A 25,894-nucleotide genomic window follows, 5' to 3' on the forward strand; every position below is an offset into this window, starting at 1 on the left:
CCCATAGCAGAATCATGTACCAACAACAACAATAAACTTTACGAACTTAATAATTTTTCACTGACATTTTTACAAATTCCGCATTGTATTCAATAAAAAGGCAAGTATAAAAATATATATCTTAAAAAATACCTGTATTAAAAAACATAGTAGGTATTCAACAGTTATTATTTCATATGAATTGTTGGCTCTAATCTTTTTTGGGTGATCCTGTTTTGTTTCATTTGATTAGCCAACTAAATTTAATTATTTAAAATTATAAATATTGTTTTTAAAATTTTTGACCATGTTGATATTGCATTAAGTTACTAGAGGAACCTAAGTAATCTAAATCAACAAAATTAGATTTTTTAGAAATTCGATTTAATCAATTGCAGATCAGTTATTGAAAGCCATTAATATAAATTGGAATTTTTAAGGTTTTTTATCCAAAGAAATATAGAAAAAAATTCAATTAATTTTTTTTTCATTACATGACTTTAATATGTTTCACGTCAATACTACCAGTGGCGGATTTTCTCGGATTTTTCGGAAATGGGCCCTGGAGCTATTAGACCTTTTCAACAATATTTGGGCCTAATATTATTAAAGGTGCAAACCAAATATTTTTTCATTTTACAGGATTTTACATCTATGTATTTCATCTATTGCATATCTAATTAATATCAATTTAATATGAAAAAGTATTTGGTTTGCAGCTTAAGAATTTTGTTTTAAAAGTTTAAAAAGTTTTAGATTAGTTAGTTTGCTTGTTATTTAGTAACCCTGATCTAAGAATGTGCTTTAAACTCATTTTATACGTTTATTAAGCAATCTTTTATTTTTTATCTGACTTTTGGAATATCATTTGGGAAAATTAGTATGAGTATCATAAGAATAACATTTTTATTAAAACATACACTTTTTAATTGAATAATTTATTAGAAATCTCATTTCCTTAAAAACGTTTTATTTGCAGGAAAAAATGCAGGCAGATATTACAATTGAGTTGTTATAACAGTTTTAGTTTTAACATGGTGATTATTTGTAGAAACAAGCCAAGGAGAAAGGCCACTTTCATCTTCACAGGTACTTGTTAACTAGAAAATTAAAGAAAATGTTTTTAAAGAAAAAAAAAATTAAAAATTAATCTCACATTTTTCGATATATCAACTATTTTTCCAATTGCACTGTTTTCACTACATATAAATGGATTGTTCGACTGAATATCCACTTCAATGCTGTTATCTTCATCTCTAAATGGATTATTTTGTAAATCCGTTTTTAATTCTGAAACAGTATCTATAAGGCACGGTTCTGGAAGACTTCCTACATCATTAATACTATTATTTTGATTATAATTTGATAAGTTTAGAACTATTTTATCTCCACCCTATGAAATATTAGAAAAACATATTTATTATAACATATATATTACATTATTGGCTTGAAATATAACTGTTACTTTGATAATAAATAATTAATTTGTGAAATATCGATAGTTGTATACATATAACATAATTAAAAAACAAATTTTTTATTAAAAATGTATTTTAAAAAGATTATTACCACAGTTATAATTGTTGCTGAACTATTGTCAAATTTTACTTGTTGGTCTTTATTCGCAATGTTGGTACTTTTGACCTGATCGACTTCATGATCGTCCGTAATTGCTATTCAATATTGTAAAAATAAAAAAAAATATTAGGTATATTTCCTACACATAGCAAAATGTAATTTACCATTATAAATATTGCATTTTAATTTTATATTGACTGCGTTATTTGTTTTTTGAATCAAATTGTTCGGCTTTTCAAAGTAATCAAGCTTTTGCATATTTACATCATTATTGATCGAGATTGCATCATTTACATCAATTTTGACAATCAAATTATTGTCTGACTCATTTCGACCAGTTGATGATTCCTTAGAAATGTTTTTAAGTAATATGTCAAAGTTTCCTTCGTCATCTAAGCCTTCTGATGAGACTTGCTCCATATCATTTTTTATTTCTTGCACTTTTTCCTGATTTTCTGTATTCTCACTATAAGGAGAAAAATTATCAAAACATTATCATTGTTAAATGATATTTATTAAATGAATCAAATATTTTAAGCAATAATTATTTTTAAAATTTATGTCTAGCGAAGCCTCTGGACTCGTTGTTTCAAAACATCGTAATACCATCGTAAACCTAAATATCCCAAGTCGTAATTTAATAACGCTTTTACACGTATTTTGTGAATAAATCAAATTTCAAGAATGAAAAACCCACAACATAATCAAAACAATATATTATACTTTTCATACCATTCAGTTGGTTGAGCGTTAACCATAATGAGTTGTGAAGCATCTTTACCACATGGCAAAACTTCTTGTTTCTTTTGCTTCTCTCGTAAAACATGCGATTGTCTCCTGGCAAATCTTTGTGAAGGCCTTCTTTCAAATTGAACAGTTCTCCTTGCTTTGTTATGTTGTGTTGTTTGGAATTCCGTTTTACCAGAATACCTGAAAGCCAAGGAAATCTCTATTGATAAATGTACATATTTGTTTAATTTTGTTAAATACCTGAATCTTGATCCCATTCTAAAAAAGTTTTGCCTTGTCGAAGGTCCTTTTAGAGGAGCTCGTAGTCTAAAAAATGCATGATGCTCAATGGCACATTTCCATAAATGTTTACAAGCTTTTTCATTGTGCATTCTAAAAACGAAGGTGTGTTCCTGTTCGTTACCCTGGTCATCATCTTCAACAACAACCAATGAAAGTTTTTTCCTTTTGAAGTCAAGCTTACTTATTTTAGGCCATAAAAATAGGCCAATTTTTTGTGTATCTTCAAATACAAGAATTCCAGTAGGAGTAAGACCTAAACGATATTCGCAACTATCTTTTCCCTGCCAAAATCAATGTAATGCACGTTAATTTTTTAATTTATAAACAATTAGAAAAAAAACTTACCAAAACTGTATGCATATCAACACCATACATATCTAACCATTTTACTTTGTTCAAATAATTTGATTCAGCTTGAGCAGGAGTGATTCCTTGACATTTTTTATATTCTTCAAAAATGTCTATTTCTAATTCTTCAGTTTGAGTAGGTACAAAGTGGAATTCCGACACAGTTGCCACTGTGTGAACAGATTCATCATAGTCACCCAGTTCAGCTACATATTGTTTGCATATATTATTAAAAATAAATATGTTTTTCCAAAAATTTTTTATATAAGACTTACATTGCAATGCGAGAGCACATAGTTCTGTTAGTTGTTTGCCTGAACATTCCAAACGTCCAGTGAGAATGTCTTGTTTCAATTGTAAGAAAAATTGGTATCTGGTTAATTCTTCTCTTAAAGAATTTGGTTCGGATGAGTAAAACTTTACTTTGAGGCGCAGAGTATAAGGTGGTCCAACTAAAAAATTTGGAAAACGAATTAATTTTATTCATTAAGCTGACATTAAACTCTTACTTTTAATCTGTTTTTTTATTAATTTTGTTGGATCTAACCAGTGACATATATTGAATGCATCCGTAAATTGCAAACCAAAATAATCTTTTTCTATGAGGTCCAATGAATAAAATACTTGTTCATACAAATCGTTCCCAATAGCTTTTTTCTGCAAAAAAGTGTTAAATTAAATAATAATTTATTTTTCTAAAACTCTTAAATACTTTAAATTGTATGCGTGTCATTTAAGGAATATAACATCAATAAAACATTATTAAAATGAAACATTTAGAACATATTTTCAGAGTTATTTTTATCCTGTTTTCCATTTGAACATAATTTTGACAATAATATTTCAATATTTACAAAAAAAATATTATTGATTGTTTATAAAAATATGTATATTTGCGACTAATTAGTATCAAATTTATAGTATTAAAAATGTGAAACGTACGGATAATTGCACTGATAAATCAGTTCCATCAAGTAGCAAAACACGACATACAATTATTTGCTTTGATAAAACTTTCTCGTTGGGATCTTTAGAAGACAGAGGTTTACTTTTCCTTCTACTTAAAAAACGCAACATCATAAGTGTTTATTCGCCCTAAAATGAAAGTTCAGTAAAAATTTTATTTTTAATAAACAAAACCATATTCAGTTAGTACTTTCTTACATATAAATAATTGGTTACGTCTTATTTTTTTTCGATCCAACTGTATTAATGCACTTCTTTCGAACTTATTATAAAGCGATTTTAATAAATAACACTAGTAGAAACACAAAATAACATTAATGGAGTTTTGACGTTTCCTGATGAAAGAAGCTTGAACTTAAACACTAAAGGTTTGTTCAATGTTGTTGAATCTACTGAACATCTATTTTTCATAAATTTTTATACAAAGTTCTACAAAGTTGATTCAAATATTAATATACTGATTATTGAAACATTAATAAAAATGATAATATAAGAGTTATGTGTTTATACAAATCAGATTTATTTTAACAATGCAACCAAACAAAATTTTGAAACATACCCCAAAGTCGTCATGTTTAAGTGGTTTTAGTGTTTCACATTGCCAATGTACAGTTTTTGTATATCCAAAGGTTTAATACGTATGAAATTTTTACTTATAGGTATGTGCATACTTTAATTATATGTAGGTATTACTACAATTTAACAATATGCAATAATAATAGTTTTAAAAACACTTTTGAAAATTTTTTTGCGTGCTAGCGATTTTTTTACAATTGAAGCTATTTATTGACAATACGCATTTAATATGACAAATATTTTCTTAAGGGCCCAAAACTTACAGACTGATTTTTACTATAAAAAAATTTATTCAATCAAATTGAGAAATAATTGGTTTCAAAATCTTAATGAAAAAACTTCGTATAAAAACATCGTTTGTAGATAAAATTTCGAGCTTGATAATTGTTAAAACTAATTTTGTTTGCATATAAGATTATTTTTTATGAAAATACCTAAAAAATGAACCCAAAATAATTGGTAAATTAAATAAAAATGTAGCTTCTAAAATTAATTAAAATCATATATATCGAGATGAAAAATACATTAAAATTGAAGATGAATCAGGCTTCAATTTCCAAAGAGAATATTTTTGAAAAAAAATTGATCACGTAGCTTAAGCTTAAATTTAAATATTTCTTTAATATTTTTATGTTTAATACTTCTGTAATTTATTTTTTATGATTTGTCCTACAAATTTAAAAAATTAATGTTTAATACAGCGTGGGCAGATCTCCAGTCTCCAGGAATGTAGTCGAAATCTCCAGGATTATTATTTTTTTTTTTAAATTTTCAGAAAAAAACAAAGAAAAAGTTCAATTTTTGTAGTTATAAAAATGTGTTCATTTCTACATTTATTGTACAATTTTAATTATTGGCTATTCCCGGTAAGTCGTTTGGAGTTAAAAATATAGCTAAAATATTTAAATACTTTTGCAATATAAACACTATATTATATCTATACAAACACTATACAAACGTCCCATATTTTTACTATATTTTTGACCCACTAGTATCTATATAGTATCGATATAATATAGATACTAATTTTTGCATTATTTTCCAAAGTTTCTAAATATATGCAATATAACATGAAATATATTTGTTTTCAAAAAATAAGAGCACAATTTGGTCAAAACGTGATTTGGGACGTGTTCAATTAAGAAAATTACGATCAAGAACAAGGAATCAATAAAACAAAAGTCAATACAAAATTAGTTAAAATTTAAAAAATTTTCAAAAATAAGATTTTAAAACAATAAATGTTAAAATAACGAGTTTTGACTTCCATTTTCGTCAAGAGAAGAGATTTTTAATTTCTCTTAGGATTTTTTACATTACGGTATTTGTTTGTAGCTGTTTTTGCACGTGAAAGTTAATGGTTATTAATAAAAAAGTTATTATCCATGTATAGAAATCGAAAATTAGCCACTATATAAATCCAAAATTTTAATAATTTATTTAGCATATTTTAAAGGGTGTTTTGCTATGTTTTTACTATACTATTTTGGAGATACTATATAAAAGCATTATATATTGTAAAAATTTTCTATATATATAGCGTTTGTATAGTCACCAAGAACATGTCCCAAATCACGTTTTGAACGACTTACCGGGTTTTTGCAGACCAAAATTCAAATTTGAACGAATTTGAACGGTTTACTCATGATTTGATTAACTTTTTTCCAAAAAATGTAAAAAAATAATGTTTGTTTTTCTTGTTTTAATATTTATTTTTAAAATTTATAAAAACTAAAAAGAAACTTTAAATAAAAACTATTTTTGTTACATAGTACCAAGCCATTTTATCACTGTGATGCCTATTTTTTTTTCATTAAAAGGCGTCAGAAATCCAAAACGCTCTCGATTGTTGTATTATTACAAATTCCTTTTATTACATGGGTCATTCCATTCTAAACGGAGATGAAATCACAAAGTATATAATTTTGAATTGGGTACTAGATGTCCATCTTTATCATGCAAAAATAAGAACTTTTTGTTCCAGCGAAATTTTTTTTACCTATAAAATAAGCTCGAGCCGGCTTCCCGAAAATTGAAATTTTCCATACATTTTACTTGAAAATTAACATTTTTGGATTTTCCGACGAAACTGTCGGTTTGCGACCATATGTTTCATGGAGAAAAATGATCTACTCGAGCTTACAGTCAATCCTGATGAAGCGAAAAATTTCAAAAAAATTTGAAAATTTTCACTCAATTTTAGATTTTTGATGATTTTAAGGCAATTTCGTATGGAAAATATTATTTGGGAAGCTGGCTCGAGCTTATTTTATAGGTAAAAAAAATTTCGCTGGAACAAAAAGTTCTTATTTTTGCATGATAAAGATGGACATCTAGTACCCATTTTGAAAAAATATACTTTGTGATTTCCCCTCCATTTAGAATGGAATGACCCACATATTTAATATTTTTATAGTAGTTCAAATTTTGAAAACGGTGAAAGCTCTTAAAAATTTTAATAATTTTAGTGAAAACGTAAAAGGGAAATATCCAGAGGAGTGAATAACTTCTATTTTAAAGATTTCTATGAAAATCTATTTTTTTTACATGGAGCTTCTAAATTAGCATCGAAAGAACAGATTTATAGAACAATTTGTCTCATTAAAACTTTAATGTAAAGTGTTTCTTGAAGTGATTTTATATGTTCATGATTAAAATGATTGCCCACGGGTTATCTTTAAGACTATTTACAATATACTCTTTCCGATGAATTAACTAGAGAAAAAATCAAAAATTCTAAAATTTTATTTTAAACGGCCTTTGGAATGGACAAAACACGGAAAGGGATTGGATTGGATGTAAAAATAATATATTCTGCAACGTTAGGTTTGAGGTTGAATCATCACGGTCCGAAAACCTTTTGTGATTATCTGTAGAATTTAAGTATAATCTTCCAAAATGGGCAAACTGAGGTTAGGCATTATTTTGAAATTGAGCACTGCAATTTTTACGAAGTATTAACTAAAAAATCTAGTTTTATGTTTATTTAGAATATTTTCAATAAAAAATGGTTTACAATTTTCTAAAATTTAAAAAAAAAAGAGTATGACCTACAACACTCAAAGTTTTGATGAATTCGAAGAAAACATTTTTTTTTTAAATTTTTCATTTAAAGAAAATTATTATTTTTGTTAAAATTTTTGAAAGTTTTTTTTTAGTAAAACTGGTTCTAGTTTTTTATTATTATCGTATGTAACTGGTTCTAGTAAAACATTCAGACACAATTTGCTGCTCAAAATAATAATGTGATTTTTTTTTAAATTAGAACTATTGTTCTTCGTACTGTGGTACGTAAATTTCTTCAGAAAACGCGCATTGATAATTACTTAGCTTTAATGTCTCTTCTAGACAAGCTTATTTTTCTCAGTCCTCTACGCAACACCCTGAAAAAAAAATTGTTTTATTTTTATCACATTTCGAAAAAAATTGCGTCCGAATTGTAGTCCGTGTCTGTGTGTGTTCCGGTGAGCCCCAAAATTTTTGTTAGTACCTAATTCTTTGTTATACTTTGGGCAGTCCCTTTGGTTGTGAGTTGTATAAAATTGTGAAAGGGTCACTTGGCTCACTTGATTCAATGGGAAAAGTCTACAGATGATAAGGAGCTCGAAAAATTTAAATGAGGAGTATGAAATTATGAAACAAGGAGTATGAAAATGTGAATTAATGAATATGGGAATGAACATCGAAATGCGGTATAATATGTCGTTTTTTAGACGACTACTTTCTCTATTTTTTATTATTTATAGCCAACATTATTTTGACACGACATCCTTTGCCCACTCTAACATCCCTTTGGACACGACGACATTACCCACGCCAACATCATTTTGACACGACACCCTTTGCCCACACCAACATCCCTTTGGGTACGACACCCTTTGCTCACGCCAACATCCCTTTGGGCACGACACAACAGGCATGGCAACGCAGTCAAACTTTCCCTGAGTAATACTGCATTTTTTCTTTTAAATGCGGTAAAAAATTCAAAAAATATGTTATGAAACACTAAAAATAAAACATTTGGAAACAAACTTAAAAGTATAAAAAAGGACATTAACAACGTACTAAAAAGGTTAAAACAAGGGCCTTCTGTTAGCTAAGTATCTTTAATGAGCGAAATTAAAAACTGTAGAAAATGTAGAGTTTTTTTTATAATTTTTATATTGTTTTGTAGTTTTACATAATATTAAGAATATCAAAATGATTTCGATGTATTATATTGAAGATTTTTAATGATTTTAAATTTAACAGGATATAAAACTTGTTTTGAAGGTTTGGTGAGAGTTTGAGAATGGTTTTGCTGCATTAAATGCATAAAGTTTTTATCTACGAATTAGATTTTGAAGACTTCGAAGACTTATTGTGATTTATTAGGAGAGACTTAATACAGAATCAAATTAAAGTTAACCTTGCTTCAAAGACTTTTTATGGTCCGTTACACGTCGAATTAGTTTTATTTTTCAAAGCAGAAATACACTCTTGAAACCATGCAATAAATTTTATTTTTTATATGCTTTTTTATTGAAATTCCAATGTTTTCTGTCTGTCTTGGTGTCACGCTTTTAGTTCTCTACTGCCCTCAAGATGGCGCTGTTACTATTAAGCGCTTTTAGTTAGCGTACGCATTGGTAATTTCGTGAGAGAACCAAAATGTGCATTGGGGCGAAGTTTCAGAATGCGAATTGGGACAAGGTTTTAGAATGTGCATTGGGGCAAGGTTATAGAATGTTCATTGGGGCAAGGTTTTAAAATGTGCATTGGGACAAGGTTTTAGAATGTGCATTGGGTCTTTATAGAATGTTCGAGAAACTTCATAGAAGCTTCGAGAAACTTCATAGAAGCTTCGAGAAACTTCATAGAATGTTCGAGAAACTTCATAGAATGTTCTAGAAACTTCATAGAATGTTCGAGAAACTTCATAGAATGTTCGAGAAACTTCATAGAAGCTTTGAAAACCTCATAAAATTTTAAGGGAAAATTACATCTTTTGTAATAACTAAAAAGTATAAAATAAAAAATTATCAAAAAAAAATATTTTAAAAAGATGCTTTTTTATTTGAAGCCCTAAAAAGTTGAAAATAAATAAAAGTTTTTCAAAATTTAAGCAAAAGAAAAAAGCATGCGAGGCCAAAATAAGTGAGAATATCTTCAAATGTAAGCGAAAAGTAATTGAAATAAAATTGTTGGACTCGAATGCTTTTTTCTTTTGCTTAAATTTTGAAAAACTTTTATTTATTTTCAACTTTTTAGGGCTTCAAATAAAAAAGCATCTTTTTAAAATATTTTTTTTTGATAATTTTTTTTTTAAAGTACTTTGAATTAGCTAAGCAAATTCGAATTGTAGTATATGTTTGTTATATAACCCGTTTGTGTACCGAGTCAATGTTTAGTTTAAGAAAAATTATTGTTCATTCTCCGTAAGCTAGACAAACATAGGGCGGATCCAGAGGGGGGGGGGGCAAGAGGGGCATTAAAAATTACATAAAAGACCAGAAAATGAACAAAAAAGCCGATTTTTTATTGATTTGCCCCCCTTCTCAGAGTCCTCTGATAGCTCTCTGGATCCGCCCTTGAATGGGGGAAATTTTCAGAAAAATTGAAAAAATGGACAAAAATATCATTTTTGAGATGCTCTAACATGCCTCCGTTGAAATCCAGAAAAACAATTTTTATTGAAAAATTTTAATTTTTTCGAAAAATTCTCGGCTATGAAAAAAAGGATACTTTTTTGCCCGAAAAATGTCATTTTTTCGCCATTTTTTCCCAAATTTGAGGTTCAAGCCGGGAAATTTTATGCCTGAATTCGAGTTCTTTGGAAAGTTTACTGTCGTTTAGCATCTTACCGCCTTTGATTCTGACAATTTTTCGATGTTTTTAGGCCGGCGTTTCACAAAATGGGCCCTTTTCGTGCGGTAAAAACAATGTAGTATATCAAACATATACTACAAAAATCACAGAACTCATAGACACTCATTAACTCATTTTTCAGTATCTCATTGGCCACTCAGTAATAGAGTTTTTCTTAATTTTCCACGATTTTTTCTATTTGATTGTTCTAATTTTTCTGTTTTAAAATTTTCTTTAAGTTGATCTTGACACAATCCAAAACAATACGAAAAGATTCGCGAATCAGAATTTGCGTGGTTAAATTTATAAATTTGTTTGGATTTTGAGTTTCAATGAGATATTGTAATCGAACCTGCTTGCTAATTCTCTAATTATATTTTTTTTTGTTTGTTTTTATTTACTATTAAGATTTAACAAGATGAGCTTTTAATTGTAAGTATATCAATATCGGTAATACAAACAGAACAGATAGAAACTAGGCCCGGTGGCATTTTCCTACGAAATTGTTTAGTTATGATACACCTTTTTTATACGGACACCAAAGGCAGCACATTAAGAACTGAACGTACTTCTTCTTGAAATTAAGTACAAAAATTTACCATTATGTGGAAAGTGTCACAATCAATTTTAGGTCCATTGACATAAATACAGTTAATAATCCAACGTTAATTTGAAACGCTCTTTTACACAGAATCAGTTTATTAGAGTTTTATTGTTGATTTTAACATTAATCAAATTAATAATGTGTAATGATTTTAGGACAGAGGAACTTTTCAAGGGGGTTTCAACTACGAAACAAGTCTAAATACCATTGAAAAATATGGGAATCAAAAAAATATTAAATCTTCTTAATTTCCGTAGATGGAAAGGTATCGAAAAGTTACTTCAGATCATAAAAATATTTATACCTAACAAAATTGATACGGTTGTTGAGCAAATACAATACTGAAAAGGACTAGTTGTATACTGATTCTCGTTTCATACACATTAATACAATTACAGTACCATTTGTTGGTTGATATACGTTATTCTTGTGTTCTCTGTTTGTATCAAAAATTTTGAATGTCTTTTACCCGATTTTCTGCAATACGATCATCAGACTTTTTTTTCAATAAACAAATATTTTAATGCAGTATTCTTATTAATGCCATATAAAATATTTGGATAAAAATAAGTTTTGGAATATGATGCATGAATTTATTTAAATTAAAGGTTTTTTTTTTAATTCATGAAGTTATATCGTTCATCTATTTATGAAAGTGAGCCTGATAGTCTATATAAATTTCTTTAAAGTTATTTTTGTTTTAAATTAAGGAAAAAAATAAGAAAAAACAAGTAGCAGTGAATTAAAGAGCTTTTGTAAAAGAAAAAGCTTTAATTGAAATACAACGCCATGCTTTGTGAATGAAGCGTAGGAATCTGAGCACGAGCAAGCGCATTTCATGTTTAACACATTTGTAGCTATTTTGTACACTAAACAAATAAAATGGCTTCATTTTAGATATTTGATTTGCAAATATGTACTATGTTGCAGGTTTCAATAATAGCATATTAAATATTCTATTGTAATTATATTTCAATAAAAACTATGAAAAACATGAGTACATAACTAATCAAACGAATGTCGAAATATTTTCAATAATAAAAATATTTTTTTATTAAATTCAATTGCTAATCATCTTTTAATTAAAAAAAGGCGAACGGTGTGTTTATATTAAGTAAATTAAACTGCTCTTCAAATGTATCTATTAACGCATTTTTTAATCAACCACCACCTGCACCTACTAGCATGTTATGTATATTGTAGACATAGTACAATCTTTGATCAAACAATTTTGTTGACCTGAGGTTACTTCTTCCGATTTTTTTTTCTAATTATTAATTAAGTTTATATTGTGTTTCACATATGATTAATAATATTTCCGTCGGCGTTAAATAACAGTTTTTTCCGAATATTGTGAGACCTAAGTATTATTTTTGGCATGTCTGTATATTTCATCTTGAACAATCAAAGTTACAAAACTCAAAATTTAATTGGTATTGCAAGTGATTAGGCTTTAACCACATACTCAGTCGACATTTTTGTCAAATTAATCGCATTTACAATATAAATAAAGGTTTTTAATATAAAGTGAAAAAATGCTAATTGAATCAAGGTTCATGTTTAGCACTTAAAGAGGATGAAGAAATGTAGACATTCCCATTAACTTTCTTTTAACTTAGCCTAATGATATCATCAAAAGATAATTTGAAAAAATAAAGGAAATATTTGAGTTCCCATTGGCAGCTTGTGTTCCATGGGCGGAACGATATAATTTGCTCCTCCCTTTCTTCAATTTTTAACATCGACAATTGAGGAACTAAGTTAGTGTAAAAAAGGTCGATTATATGTTCGGTCTTAGTCGAGATATTTTTGACGTGAGTTAGCAAAGTCGTAAATAATAGTAATTATTAATTGTTATTATATTAATTTTCAATTTAATGATTACACAACTATACTTATAAGCAGTAGCCAACGTCTGTTATGATATACAACATCATCATACATAAATATATCCAGCAATAAATACAAATAAAAAACTTTCTATGAATCATTTATTGAATATCTGAAAACATAAATTTTCAGAGAAACAAATGTATTTAGAATATGAAAAACTGTGAAAAAATAAAAAGTGTGTGAAAAGACAGTTAATGAGGCACATATTTTTGAACATTTCTACATGATAAAAACTATAGGAATGACAATAACTCCTACGAGAAGAACCATGACTAGTCCGTCAGTACAAACGGCGTCGAAGTCACAACAACGCATTAGTAACTTTAGTGTTGCATCTTTACTAGCAGACACAAGCCCAAAATCACAACAATCTGATTTGTTCCTAGAATCCAAATTATGCCAAAGTAGTCCATCACCCACACTAAAAAATGATAGCAGTAGTACCAAAATTGAAAATGATCGATCTCAAACACCCCATAGTTTAATAGGATCAGAAGACGATTATGATTCGCATCAAGAAGACTCAATTGTAGACATTGAAGATGTGAATAATGAAAATAGCACTTTCTTAGGTGTTGATAAGTCGTGTAACATTACCAATTTAAATGGTCAAACACCAATTAGACCGACTCCATTTAGTGCTTTAGCCGCAGCGGCTGCTGCATGGAGCGGTATTGGAGGAACAATTCAATGGTCAAATTCTAGACAAATACCACCTTTCGGTGCACCAGGAATTTTCAATTCACATACCTTTGGTTCGTCACAACTAACAACGGGTGAGACATTTTTTTGAACAAAAAGACTTAATCAATTTTATCAATGCTGATGTAGAAAAAAATTTGATATCTTTGTTTCAAAGACCAAACAATTGAACGGCGTAATATTATCTATTAACATTGCATTTAATATTAATTACTATATAAAAAAAATGTATTTTACATTTTGAAAGGTATTAATAATTGAAATTATTAAAACACCTAAAATAAATTAGCAAACAAAAAAAAACTATTAAAAATACTAAGTAGGGTCTCTTTCAAATTTTTCCCCGTTTCCGGAATTTTTGGAACTGGACAAGATATCAAAAACTTTTAATTGTGATTGTGGGCGAGAACTACTATTTGAACTTTAGTTTGAAAATTTGAAATTGAACACTTAATTTTGAATTTGAAATTTTAAATCAAGCTAGCAAAAATGAAATTGAAAGTTTGCCAACACTGTATAGACATTTTAGGCTGCGAGAATTGAAAGAAAAAAAAAACAATGAAAAATCTGGTGTTCGACAGTACAACATTTTTCTATGTTTTTTCGATTTTTTTTAGCTCGTTTGACATCATAAAAATATAAAAGGCTTACAAATTCGGACGACAAAATATAGCAGGTTTTGTTTAAGATGAATAATTTTTTTTATGCTTTTTTTTATGAATAAGTTAGATTTCTCTTAGATTTTCGACTCTATTAATAAATGACGTCATACTTCAAATTGCATTTTCTTAAATAAGAAATTGTTTTTTAGAAAAATCTTTAATTATCAAATATTGTAATTATTATATCAATTATGTTTATTGTACAATATGTGGAACAAAGATTTTCAAAAATAAGATAATTTTTTTAGTTCATCCACTTACGGCTTCAGATAAAATAGGACATTTTTTTTTAACCACATTCCCCGTAATCTGAAACCGCCGAAATTTATAGAATTTATAGAAAAATTTATCTATGACGTATTTTCAAAAATTTCACGGATTTGAAAGACAAAGCTCGATTATAAAAATTCAAGTTTTTTATTTGGGTCATTTCACGAGGAATCACGGAAAATCACAACTTCGCCAAATCAAAAATCTAAGAAACTTTCCATCTAGAGCATAAAAAAATTAGAAACTTTTGTTCTAGCGAAACTCTGGTGGTTAATTTTCCAAGTTTTTCTTCAAAAACCAAATTGGCAAAAAGGAGCTTAAAATTCACATTTTTGAGTTTCCTGATGCAACATTTCATTTGCGATCATATGTTTCATAGAGAAAAATGATGTACTCAAGATGACAAACAATCCTAGTTAAAAAAAATTTCAAAAAAATTGACAATCAAATTTTGACGTTTTGGTCACGTGAAAATACGACAATTTTCATAGGTTCAGGTCGAATTTTTTCGAAATTTTTTTTTCACTGGAATTCCTTGCCATGTCGAGTAGATCATTTTTCTCCATGAAACATATGGTCGGAAACGAACCATTACTCCGAGAAACCCAAAAATGCCCCATTGTTTATACATTTTTCTCTACAGTGAAATCGGTTTCTGAAGAAAAACTCGGAAAATCTATTGCCAGATAATTTCGCTAGAACAAAATTTTCTTATTTTTTTATGATCTAGATGGAAGGTTTCTAAAATTTTTGATTTGGCGAAGTTGTGATTTTCCGTGATTCTTCGTGAAATGACCCATTTGTCTAAATAAACGATATTGAAAACATCAATTCAAACAAACAGCTTAAAAGCTTCTTAAATAAAATACCACCATTAAAAATAATTGTTTCTTGTTTGTTTATTAACTTTTTGATTTTTAAATTATGATTTTTTCGAAAGATCTTTGAACAAATTTGATTTAGAAAATTTTTAATTCTTGTTCGAAACAAAAAAGTTATAGTTCAAAAGTTACGAAAATTAACCCAACTTTGAACTTGCCTTAGACACTTTGTACCAATAAGTATGGAATGAAAGTATATTCATTTTATAGATAAAATTTTAAGCTGAAATGGAATCTTCAAAAAGTACACAATAATTTCAGTTTTCGAGCGATTTCGCCAAAGCAAAAATTACTTCTTTTTTGATGGACATAACGATAAACTATTCAGTTTTTCATTTCTATTACGATTTTATGGAAAAATCCAAACCGTCATTTTATATGTTTTAGAATGGAATGCACGAATAATGTTTAATATTTTCCCGGCGATGATCTGTTTCAGTTATGTATGAATCAGGAAAATTACTCATGAATTCAAATTACCTCGGTAATAACCGTTCATACACGTGCAAAAAATGTTTTATTGAAATTTAAACTTTCTTGAACGTTTTCGTACAATATTAATGTAAAAAAAGATGGAAATGAAAATAATTCAGAACTTTTTATAAATCATGAAAACTAACAAATTTTAGTATGTAAACAGAATTATTGAACTTTTTTTTTATTTTTGGAATACTTTCTCCTGTATGATCAAATATTTGAATTTATTGTTGGGAGTTGCTCGAATTTCAAAATCTATTTTAGAAAATTTTAACATAAAATTACATTTAGCATACAAATTTAATTTAAGAGTTCTTAAAATTCGCTAAAATAAATAAAGACTAATTATTTGAAAATAAACTCAAAATGCTTCCAATTTTTCAAGTAATTTTTAAAAAATATCTCAAAAACTTTCAATTTTAGAGCAGTTAGCTTTTGAAATTTTTCAGAAAATGATTTCCACAATCGAAAGTATTTAATTCAAAATTCACTCAAATCTATCTAAATTTTGAAAAACAATTTTTTAATTCACTTGAAACATATTTTTAACTAAAAACTAATTCTAATTCTACAAATATTAACTAAAAACTAAATCTTTGGAAAATCCATCTTTTCGTAAATTCATAAACTTAGAAAAATTTTTAGAAAAATTAAGAACGTAATTATGCTATGAATCATTATTAACATTTATGAACGTTGTGAACTGAATGGAAATTTCATCCTAGTACAACTTCGAGGTGATGAGATATCGAGGTCTGAAATTTGATTGAAAATTGTTAAACTTTGGTACTAGAGACTCCAATTTCCCGGGTATTTTTTGAAGGCGGTTCTCAGGACGGGAAATGGAAAAAACCGGGTAGGGGAAGATGGGAAACTTTGACTGTATAAAAACCATAGAATTCTAAAGATATTCAAAAAATTATTGATGCCATTTTGTAGCTTGGAATGTTAACTTTAATTTACTCTTAGACTGTTTTGCTCCAACTGTTGATTTTATGTTCGATATAAGTGGTTTTCAAAAAAAAAAAAAATGGAGCAGTTTCAGACAGTCACTTAAAATGGCTCTAACCATATCATCTTGTTTGTCCATCAAACGGACTTCAAGCTATAGCCAATTAAAAAATTGTAATTTAATAAATAAAAATTTTTTCTTTGAATTTTTGTTTTTGATCTTTAATCAATATTATTGTTGTTTTGAGTTTTTTTACATTGATATTTGTGTATTAAAAACAGATTTAAAAAATTTTTAATTAAAATTGAAAAAAATGAATTTTAAAAGAATAACTGTCAAAATTTTTTTGAAAACAAAAATTCAATAATTTTTAGAAAAATTATTTTTCAAAGAAAATTTTATGTTGAAATACGATTTTTACTACAAAAATTACTAACAATTGAACAATTTTCTTGGTTTTTTTTTGAAATTTTTAACTTTTTTTTTTATTTTGCCCCATTGGATTTTATTTGGAGCGGGCTAATTTACAATTAAAAATTTACGTTTAGAATCGTGATAAAAAGTTGACTTTTGACTCATGAATATTAGATTGAAAAATCTTGGAAAGGGTTCTGTCATATATATTTAAAACTTATAATTTTAAAAACAATATTTTACAATATACAAAACTATTTTTGAGACACTTTAATAAAAATTGAAGATCAGTAAAATTAATCTGAAGTACTGGATAAGAAAATAACCTGAAAAGAAAAAATTGACGTATTAATGCCATATCTCGAATCTGAATGGTACCAAAATTTACCCATTTTCATACAAACTTCAGACCTTGATATCTCGTCTCCTCGTAGTGGTACTAAGATAAAAGTAAAAATTTTATCCAGAAGCTCTTCCTATCTTTCAGAAAAAAAAAGTTTCAACTAAGTACACAAACTTTCAATTTGAGAATGTCACTTTGTTTCAAATGGCGTTTTTTCTGTTTTGCATAGTCATTTCGTGTATTTAACTAATTTAATTTACTTTACCTTTCAATAAGTTTCAAACTTTTGAGCTCGTGATCAGAACTAGTGATCAGTTTTCTGAACATTTTAATATTTGAATTTAGAAAATTTGAAATGCGGTAAAAATACCGGATTTTAAAATTACTCATAAAAATCCAAATCTGATCGTGAAGTCCAAAACTATTTTTATCGTGACAAACATTTGGTATGCCGCTATTTTTTTCGCCTCATTTTTAATTTTTATGAATGATTTAAAATCATAAAATTCATATGATTCATAAAAAAAAGTTTTTAGAAAAAAATAAAAAATCACTTTTTAGACTTTTTGACCAAACAGAACGTGTCCGACCATATTTTTTATGGTAAAAAAAAGTATTTATGTATGGAATATTCTGACGACGAACAACTTTGGTGAACAAAGAGTTTAAACTTTAAATTTTGACCTTTTTTCATTATACATATTTTGCAATTAAAATTTATCAATTTCGCCAAAGCAAAAGTTTCTTCTTTTTTATGGATCTAACGATAAACTATTGAGGTTTTCAGTTCTATTATTGTAAAATAAAATTTCTCAATTTTTTTCTTAAAAATTTATAATTTCTTTATGAAATGAATTTTGTAAATTTTTATATTAATATTTCTTTATACAATGATTCATGAACTTATAAAACTTATAAACAATCGAGCTATGTTACAAACATATTACAATTCGAATTTGCTTGCTAAGGTTTTTCGATGGTTTTGTCCCGAAAGATTTTTTCAAAATGGAGGGAGCAGAATAAAAAAAAGTTTTGTTATGCTTTTTCATAACTAGCTTTTTACCATAAACAATTTTGAAATAAATTTGAACCATTTCAAGTAACACAGTTGTAAAAAAAAATATATTAAAAAATATATTTAAAAAATATATTTAAAAAAATATATTTAAAAAATATATTAAAAAAATGTTATACAAGAAGTTTTCAACTTCAAAAATAGATCATTTATATTTGTCAATTCAAAAAAAAAATAGTAAAAAAAAGCGAACTAAAAAGGAATAAACAAGAGCCTTATGGTAACAAAGTCGAAAAAATTGCCAAGTAAATAAAGTTACAAAATTTTTGAGAACAAAAACTTGAATATAAAGGATTTATTTCAGAATTAATATCGTAGACTGACGTAGACTGAAATAAATCCTTTATATTCAAGTTTTTGTTCTCAAAAATTTTGTAACTTTATTTACTTGGCAATTTTTTCGACTTTGTTACCATAAGGCTCTTGTTTATTCCTTTTTAGTTCGCTTTTTTTTACTATTTTTTTTTTTTTTTTGAATTGACAAATATAAATGATCTATTTTTGAAGTTGAAAACTTCTTGTATAACATTTTTTTAATATATTTTTTTAAATATATTTTTTTAAATATATTTTTTAAATATATTTTTTTAATATATATTTTTTTTTATTTATTACTTTTTAGTGTTGTAAAAGAGATATTATAAACAATTATTCAATATTAAAGCTTCCAAAACTAAAAACATTACCCACAGAAAATTCATTGTAGTGACCGCCTTGGGTTAAGAGGTGTCATTTGTATGGGAGGTCCATTTTGGAGAACCCCAGGATAAAAGTGATGTATGGCAATGTTGTGCGTCTTGACGAGATAAACATTTCTGCATCATTAGATTTTCAAAATTTGCACTGGGATTCGGTTTAAATTTGAATTTACCGTTTATTTTCCGTTATAATTTCGAACTCTTATATGGGGAAAATTTTTTGTGCATTGGGATCATGCCTCGATTCCACAAATGGGACCTAAGTTAAGCAAAATAAGCATGACCTGTAGAACAAATGAACCTTCTATCTCTTAAAATAAAGCCGTGAGAGAGGTTCCAACATACTAACAAACCCCTCATTGACTAAATATAAAGGATCTATAAAAATATGATATAAAAATTAAAAAAAAAATTGAGAGAGAATTTTCATAAAATACTAATTTATTTACAAACATTATTAAAAAAAATTTAATTTTGATTAAACTTTCAACTTTTTTTCATTGTGTATTTTCAGGCTTGTATGATTTAATGAATTAAAAAAAATGATTTGATTTTTTTAAGAGACAAATCAAATCATGGTTTGAATTTTGAAATTTTCAAAACTGAAAGTATTTTGATTTGATTTGAAAATTGATTCAAATCAAAATAAATTCAAATCAAATAAAAAAATTAAAAATTTTCAAAATGAAATTTTTTGATTTGATTTGAATTTATTTTGATTTAAATCAAATTTCAAATCAAATCAAATCAAAAAAAAATTCAGTTTTGAAAAATGTTTGATTGATTTGCAGATCAAATCTTTTTTTATTTGATTTGAGGCATCAAAAAATCAAATCAAGATTTGATTTGATTTTCAAATCTTTGATTTAAATCATACAAGCCTGTGTATTTTCGACTTGTGAAATGAGCATAGGACAAAAACATAGAAAAAAATTAAAACGGCCTTAGTAAAAGTTAATTAAACTAAGGTTTAAAAAAAACAAATTTTATTATCGGAAGCTTCCTAATATCCCTGGAAATCAAAATGGATTCTGGTAAACAAATCAGGGTTCTATCATGAGGTCTATTTTTATTCAAAAATACTTATGGGTAGTTCCATAAATTATATTTTTTTTTCACATTTTTTGGGATTCCATATATAAGCACCCAAATCTGGAAAAATAGCTTAAAAATATACAAAATTTTAAATAAATTCAAAATTTTCAATTGCATTATAAATTGTTCGTGAAAAATCATGTCATAAATTTATACAAAAAAAGTATGTAGGGAAAGATGTACCCCATTCATATATGTTTAAAACTTTGACTGCACAGAAATCATAGGATTCTAAAGAAAAGATATTCAAAACATTTTTATAGCTTGGAATGTTAACTTTAATTTACTGTTAGACAATTTTGCTTTACCTGTTGTTTTTATGCTCGATATAAACGATTTTCCAAAAAAAGTCATTTCTTTGAATGTGCCCCATGCACTTTCAGACAGTCACTTAAAATGGTTCTATAGAACACATTAAACCCGAAAAAATCAAATTTTTTTATGTTTTTGAAAATTTCAGTAAAATGCCTTACTTTTACACATATATGAACTTTTTTGTCCATTAAACGGACGTCGAGCTACAGCCAATTGAAAAATTTGTAACTTTTCATGTATTATGTATGAAAATTTTTCGAAATTCGCCAAAATGTATAAATGTTTAAATGTAAAATGTATGAATTTTCATTTTAGTAAAAAGTTAAAAATTTACAAAAAACCCTCAAAAACACATTTTTCCCAGGCGAGATTACAAAAAATTCATAACCATTATGAATCATAAAAGTACAAATTCATGTAGAAATTGCGTTCATATTATTCATAAACGTTCATAAACGTTCATAATGTTCATAAACGGTAATAATTGCATTCATAATTGCGTTCATAATTTTTAGAACAAATTATGAATATACGTTTTTTTAAAGATTTTGTTTAAAATGCATCAACTTTTAGAAACAAAAATCTCCCCATCTTCTCCTATGGCGCCATCCATTTACGGCGTCGGATAAAAATGGACATTTTTTGACCCCCACCCCCCCTATAATCGGAAACCGTCGGAATTTAACGACCCCCCCCCCCTAATTTACGACGTACTTTTTAACCAAATATACCCCCCCCCCCCCCTTTCAAGAAAAATTGTTTAAAATGTAGCTCAAATTTAAATAGAAATTTGGGAAAAATTGTACATGTTTACTCTGTAAGTTACAAAACAAAGCAAAAAAGTTTGAAGCGCTTAAAAATTTCTGAAAAACTGAAACAAAAAATCTTAACTATAGAGAATTTATACGACGTCGTATTTTCCTTTTAACCCCCCCTTCCCTTACGTCGAAATCCATCGGAAACTCATGTACCCCCACCCCCCCTCAAACTTCCGACGCCGTAAATGGATGGCGCCCTATAATTAATAAGTAAATCAAAACTTGAACGAAATTTCTATGAGTTTTCAAATCAACAAAATCAAAACAAACAAAAATGATTTGAAAATTAAAAAAAAAACAACACTCAAAAACATAATTTTAACTGGGTTTTCAGTAAGTTATTTTACATACCTACATTTTTTATTTTTGCATCGACGCAGCGCGACGGAAAAAAATATATTTAAGAGACACAATACATTAAAAAAAATAAACCTACAAATGTATTAAATCTCTTTATAGTAATTAAAATATATTGATGATTAATTATTTTTTTCAATCGTACATCAGTTCATTTTTTTCGTGAGGGGAAAAGCCAGCTTACAGCTACTGTTTTGAGCTGCTTTTACGTATGCCAATACTTCTTGTCTCTTATCAAACAATTCATTTGTTTCTCAAACATATACAAAACTTAAATTAACGGTCATGAATTTTTTCTGGCTATTATAAATTTAATATGTATACAAACATTGTACCTTTCTTTATCCAGTAGAAACTAAAACTTTATTCTCAATACAAATATTATCTACTGAATGTAGTCATTCCAAGTAACGTTACACTCATTAAATTAGTTTCTTAATGATGAACAGATCGCGATGCCTTCATTCCAATTCAACGGTTGTAAGATAGATATAAATATATAGATAATACAGTAATAATGTTTGTTAGGAACGATTATTATAAAAACTAACTTCTGTATTGAAACCAATTAATTTTAACATCGTTTGTTTTGTTTACGACAATCCATAAATTCAAACCCTCAAATAACCAGTTTAAAAAAAACATATCGATTAAAACAACGAATTTTATACCTGATTTCGATAATTAACTGTATTTTCACTTCATACTGTCATTCGTTATTTCTTTGACAACATATGTTTAAACATTTAGAACCATATTATGAGCTGAAGTTAACATTCTTAACAAATAACTGAGTTAAACACATTGCGTTTAACACTTTTAATTCGTTTAAACAGACAAAATTTAGGACATAGTCACAATTTAAAGAAGCTGTAAAATAATCTTAGAGAAAAAATATTTGAGTTTTTTTTTGCAGTTTATGTTCCATATACTATATAGTTTTTGGCACATAAAAATGCCCATTTTATGAAATCACATCTTGAAAACATGGAAAATTTGTTGGAATTCCTGGGTTATGAAAAACATATGTATATTGTAACATGAGTTAATTTTGATAATAAAAAGCAGCATTGAGCCTTTTGAAATTTTCAAAAATTTTTCAGGCTTAATGAAGCAACAATAAAAACAGAGAGTTTTTGTCCAATCATTTTCTCATGACATTGTTTATCTACTTATTTTAATTTAATTATTTGATCGATACACAAAAGAATTATGTGTGACAACCACATACTACAATCAAATTTCCTTGCTAATTCAAAGTACTTTTTTTTATTTATTTTATGGAACAACTTTGCGAAAATCATTTGTTCGATGTGTTGACTTTCAAAAGATAAACGCCCAAATAAATGATTATTTTGTTCATTCTATCTATGTCCATTTAATGAGCATTTCAAAGAATTTTAAATTTCTTTGACAACTGAAATCGTTTATTTTTTCGAATAAATAATATATGTACCTAATATTCAATTTTGTACGCATTAAAATTCAAATAAGTGAAATATCTTGTAAAACGTCTTTTTGTTTAAAATAATATTTTTGAATTGTTTTTTTTTTCTTGTTTATTTTTGCTATCATCGTTAATAAAACTAAGCTAAAGAAATTAAAATCTTAAAAAAAAATTATAAGCCACAAAACTCTTAGACTTCACTTCAAAAGTATTTTAAAGCAAAAATCTAAAACCAAATATTATTTATTCTTATTACTTTTTTATTGAAGAAAACATGCTCCAAAATTTTCTCGTGAGTTTCGTATGAAGCTTTTCTTATTTTTCTACAAGTTTCATAAGTTTTTATTTGTGTCAAGAATTTGTTATTGTCATCTCTATAATTTAGAATTTTTACTTTCAGATAATCAAGAAGGCCCCCGAATTAAGTGTAATTTACGGAAGCACAAACCTAATAGGAAACCAAGAACTCCTTTTACCACACAACAACTACTATCTCTCGAAAAAAAATTCAGAGAAAAACAATATCTAAGTATAGCAGAAAGAGCAGAATTCTCATCTTCATTAAGGCTGACTGAAACTCAAGTAAAAATATGGTTTCAAAATAGAAGAGCTAAAGCGAAGCGGCTACAAGAGGCTGAATTAGAGAAAATTAAAATGGCTGCATTAGGTAGGGCAGCTGGTCCTGGTGCTCAGCTGTACATGGGATACTTTCATCCAAGTATTATGGGTGGTGCCATGCACTTAGGATAAGAAAAAAATATGTATTATAAGTATCATAATTAGATTTAAAATTTTGATTTATTATGTAAATATTGTGTTACTTTCAGAATAAATAGTCATAATAACAAAACAAAAATTAAAAAAAAAATATTTTCTATTAAGAACATTAGTTGAGTTGAAAAGTAAGTTATTTTAATGTTTATTTCTAGGTGTCGTAAATTAAATAATTTATATCACAAAAACCGAAACCGGACTAACAAATTTCTTAATATAGTAATAAGTTTTAAACACTCTATGATTAAATAAATACGTGAGTGAATAAAAAAGTGATATAGAACTTGAAGACTCTAAAACTTTGACGTGAAAATTCTGAACTCAGCTATTTTACTTTGTCGAATTTCTGAAAACTAAAGGAAACCTCGAGAATAAACCCATATTTTTTAAATAATTTCTAGTAATTTTTGCCATTTTTATTCATTTCTTTTCGTTCATTTTGGTATCTTCAATACATATCTTCGTAAAAACTTAAAAATTGGAAAACCAAAAACTTAAATATTCGTAGAAGTCTCTTAAGCAAATTGGAAAATCCTGGACAAAACAATTGGGTCGAAACTTTGAATAACCACATTTGATATTAAAAATGTTTTTCATCTCATCAATGTTGCTAAAATTAAAACACTAAATAATTGAGACACTAAATAATCGAAATAACCGAAAAAGTCATATAAATATTAACAACTAATTGTATATATGTTTATGTTTGCTAAAAGACCTTTTGTTTTTCACTATTTTTCCTCACACAAAAAAATATATAAAGTACATTTTTTATTATGAAGTAGAAAAATCAATTTGTTTTTCATCTTTTATTCACGTTTCCTTCATTTGATTTCCTTCTTTCAATCCTAATTTTATTGTATGTATTTTTTAAACATACTTATATGAAAGTTCAGTTTTCCTAAAGTCTAATTAAATAAGGAGAGGTATTTGTAACAGGAACAAACATTGTTCTACATTTAAATAATAATAATCTAATTGGTGTTCTCTTAAGTATTCCATGTTTTCAATGTTTCCATGTCAATTAATCATTAATTTTGAATAATAATTTAGCTTGAATACTTTACTCTTATATCAGATAGCTTCTGGTTTATTTCTTTACTTTAATATATTCTAATTACAATTTCTAAGAATGACAAGAACTCGAAAAAAGTTCCAAAAACTCTTGGCTGTTACAAACAACACCACAAATATTTTACTAGGAATTCCAAAAACTTAAATTGAACAATACTCAGCCCATCTTCATTGAATATTTCACACTATTTTATTTTCCTACCATAAATACAAAATATTAATTTCCTATGATGATTATCTAACAGTGATTTATTTTTATTTCAATACGTTTTACCACCCTATAGCATATCTGTATATTGTCAGTAAGTTAAAGACTTTTGCTTTATCAACGTTGTAATGCAATACTTTAATAATAGTATTTAGAGATAACAATATAATCGGCATAGTACCACAAAATTTACAATGTATTATACATATATTAAATCCCCCTCTACATTACGAGGCATAAGGCGATGAATGGGAATTTCATTTAATAAATCTAATAATAAAGGTTTATATGACTTCACCCTCTGCTCAAATAAATGATTATAGATTAACTTGTCAAATGCCTTTTGATTTTTTAATAAGATTTAATAAGATAAACAATTAACGTCACACAATATATTCTCTGATCATTTAGTAGGAGTCAAAATGGAGAAATAACCGATTTGAGAATCATTCAATTATGCGTTTATGTGTTTACTTTTTTTTTTTTTGTTATAGTATACACGCGTTGTT

General features: G+C 27.1%; 2 protein-coding genes across 3 annotated transcripts; one reads left to right on the plus strand and one right to left on the minus strand.

The window, feature by feature from the left end:
- Positions 1-912: 912 nt before the first annotated feature.
- LOC134834132 (band 4.1-like protein 5) lies at positions 913-4,233 on the minus strand. 2 transcript variants are annotated; one of them, XM_063848688.1, is made up of 11 exons: positions 4,102-4,233; positions 3,880-4,032; positions 3,447-3,594; positions 3,213-3,389; positions 2,935-3,143; positions 2,548-2,870; positions 2,290-2,487; positions 1,722-2,023; positions 1,549-1,652; positions 1,136-1,372; positions 913-1,079 (listed from the first exon to the last, which is right to left on the minus strand). In XM_063848688.1, the coding sequence occupies exons 2-11, from the start codon at positions 4,015-4,017 to the stop codon at positions 978-980; spliced, it is 1,938 nt and encodes a 645-aa protein (XP_063704758.1). In that variant the 5' UTR covers positions 4,018-4,032; positions 4,102-4,233; the 3' UTR covers positions 913-977. The 2 variants fall into 2 exon arrangements, with proteins under 2 accessions (XP_063704758.1, XP_063704759.1); XM_063848689.1 differs by having other exon boundaries at positions 4,094-4,227.
- Positions 4,234-12,881: 8,648 nt separating this feature from the next.
- On the plus strand, positions 12,882-24,163 carry LOC134834812 (muscle segmentation homeobox). Its single transcript, XM_063849594.1, has 2 exons — positions 12,882-13,599; positions 23,730-24,163. The coding sequence occupies exons 1-2, from the start codon at positions 13,047-13,049 to the stop codon at positions 24,077-24,079; spliced, it is 903 nt and encodes a 300-aa protein (XP_063705664.1). The 5' UTR covers positions 12,882-13,046; the 3' UTR covers positions 24,080-24,163.
- The last annotated feature ends 1,731 nt before the right edge of the window (positions 24,164-25,894 follow it).

This window comes from Culicoides brevitarsis, chromosome 3, assembly GCF_036172545.1.
Source record: "Culicoides brevitarsis isolate CSIRO-B50_1 chromosome 3, AGI_CSIRO_Cbre_v1, whole genome shotgun sequence".
Taxonomy (NCBI): Eukaryota; Metazoa; Arthropoda; class Insecta; order Diptera; family Ceratopogonidae; genus Culicoides; species Culicoides brevitarsis.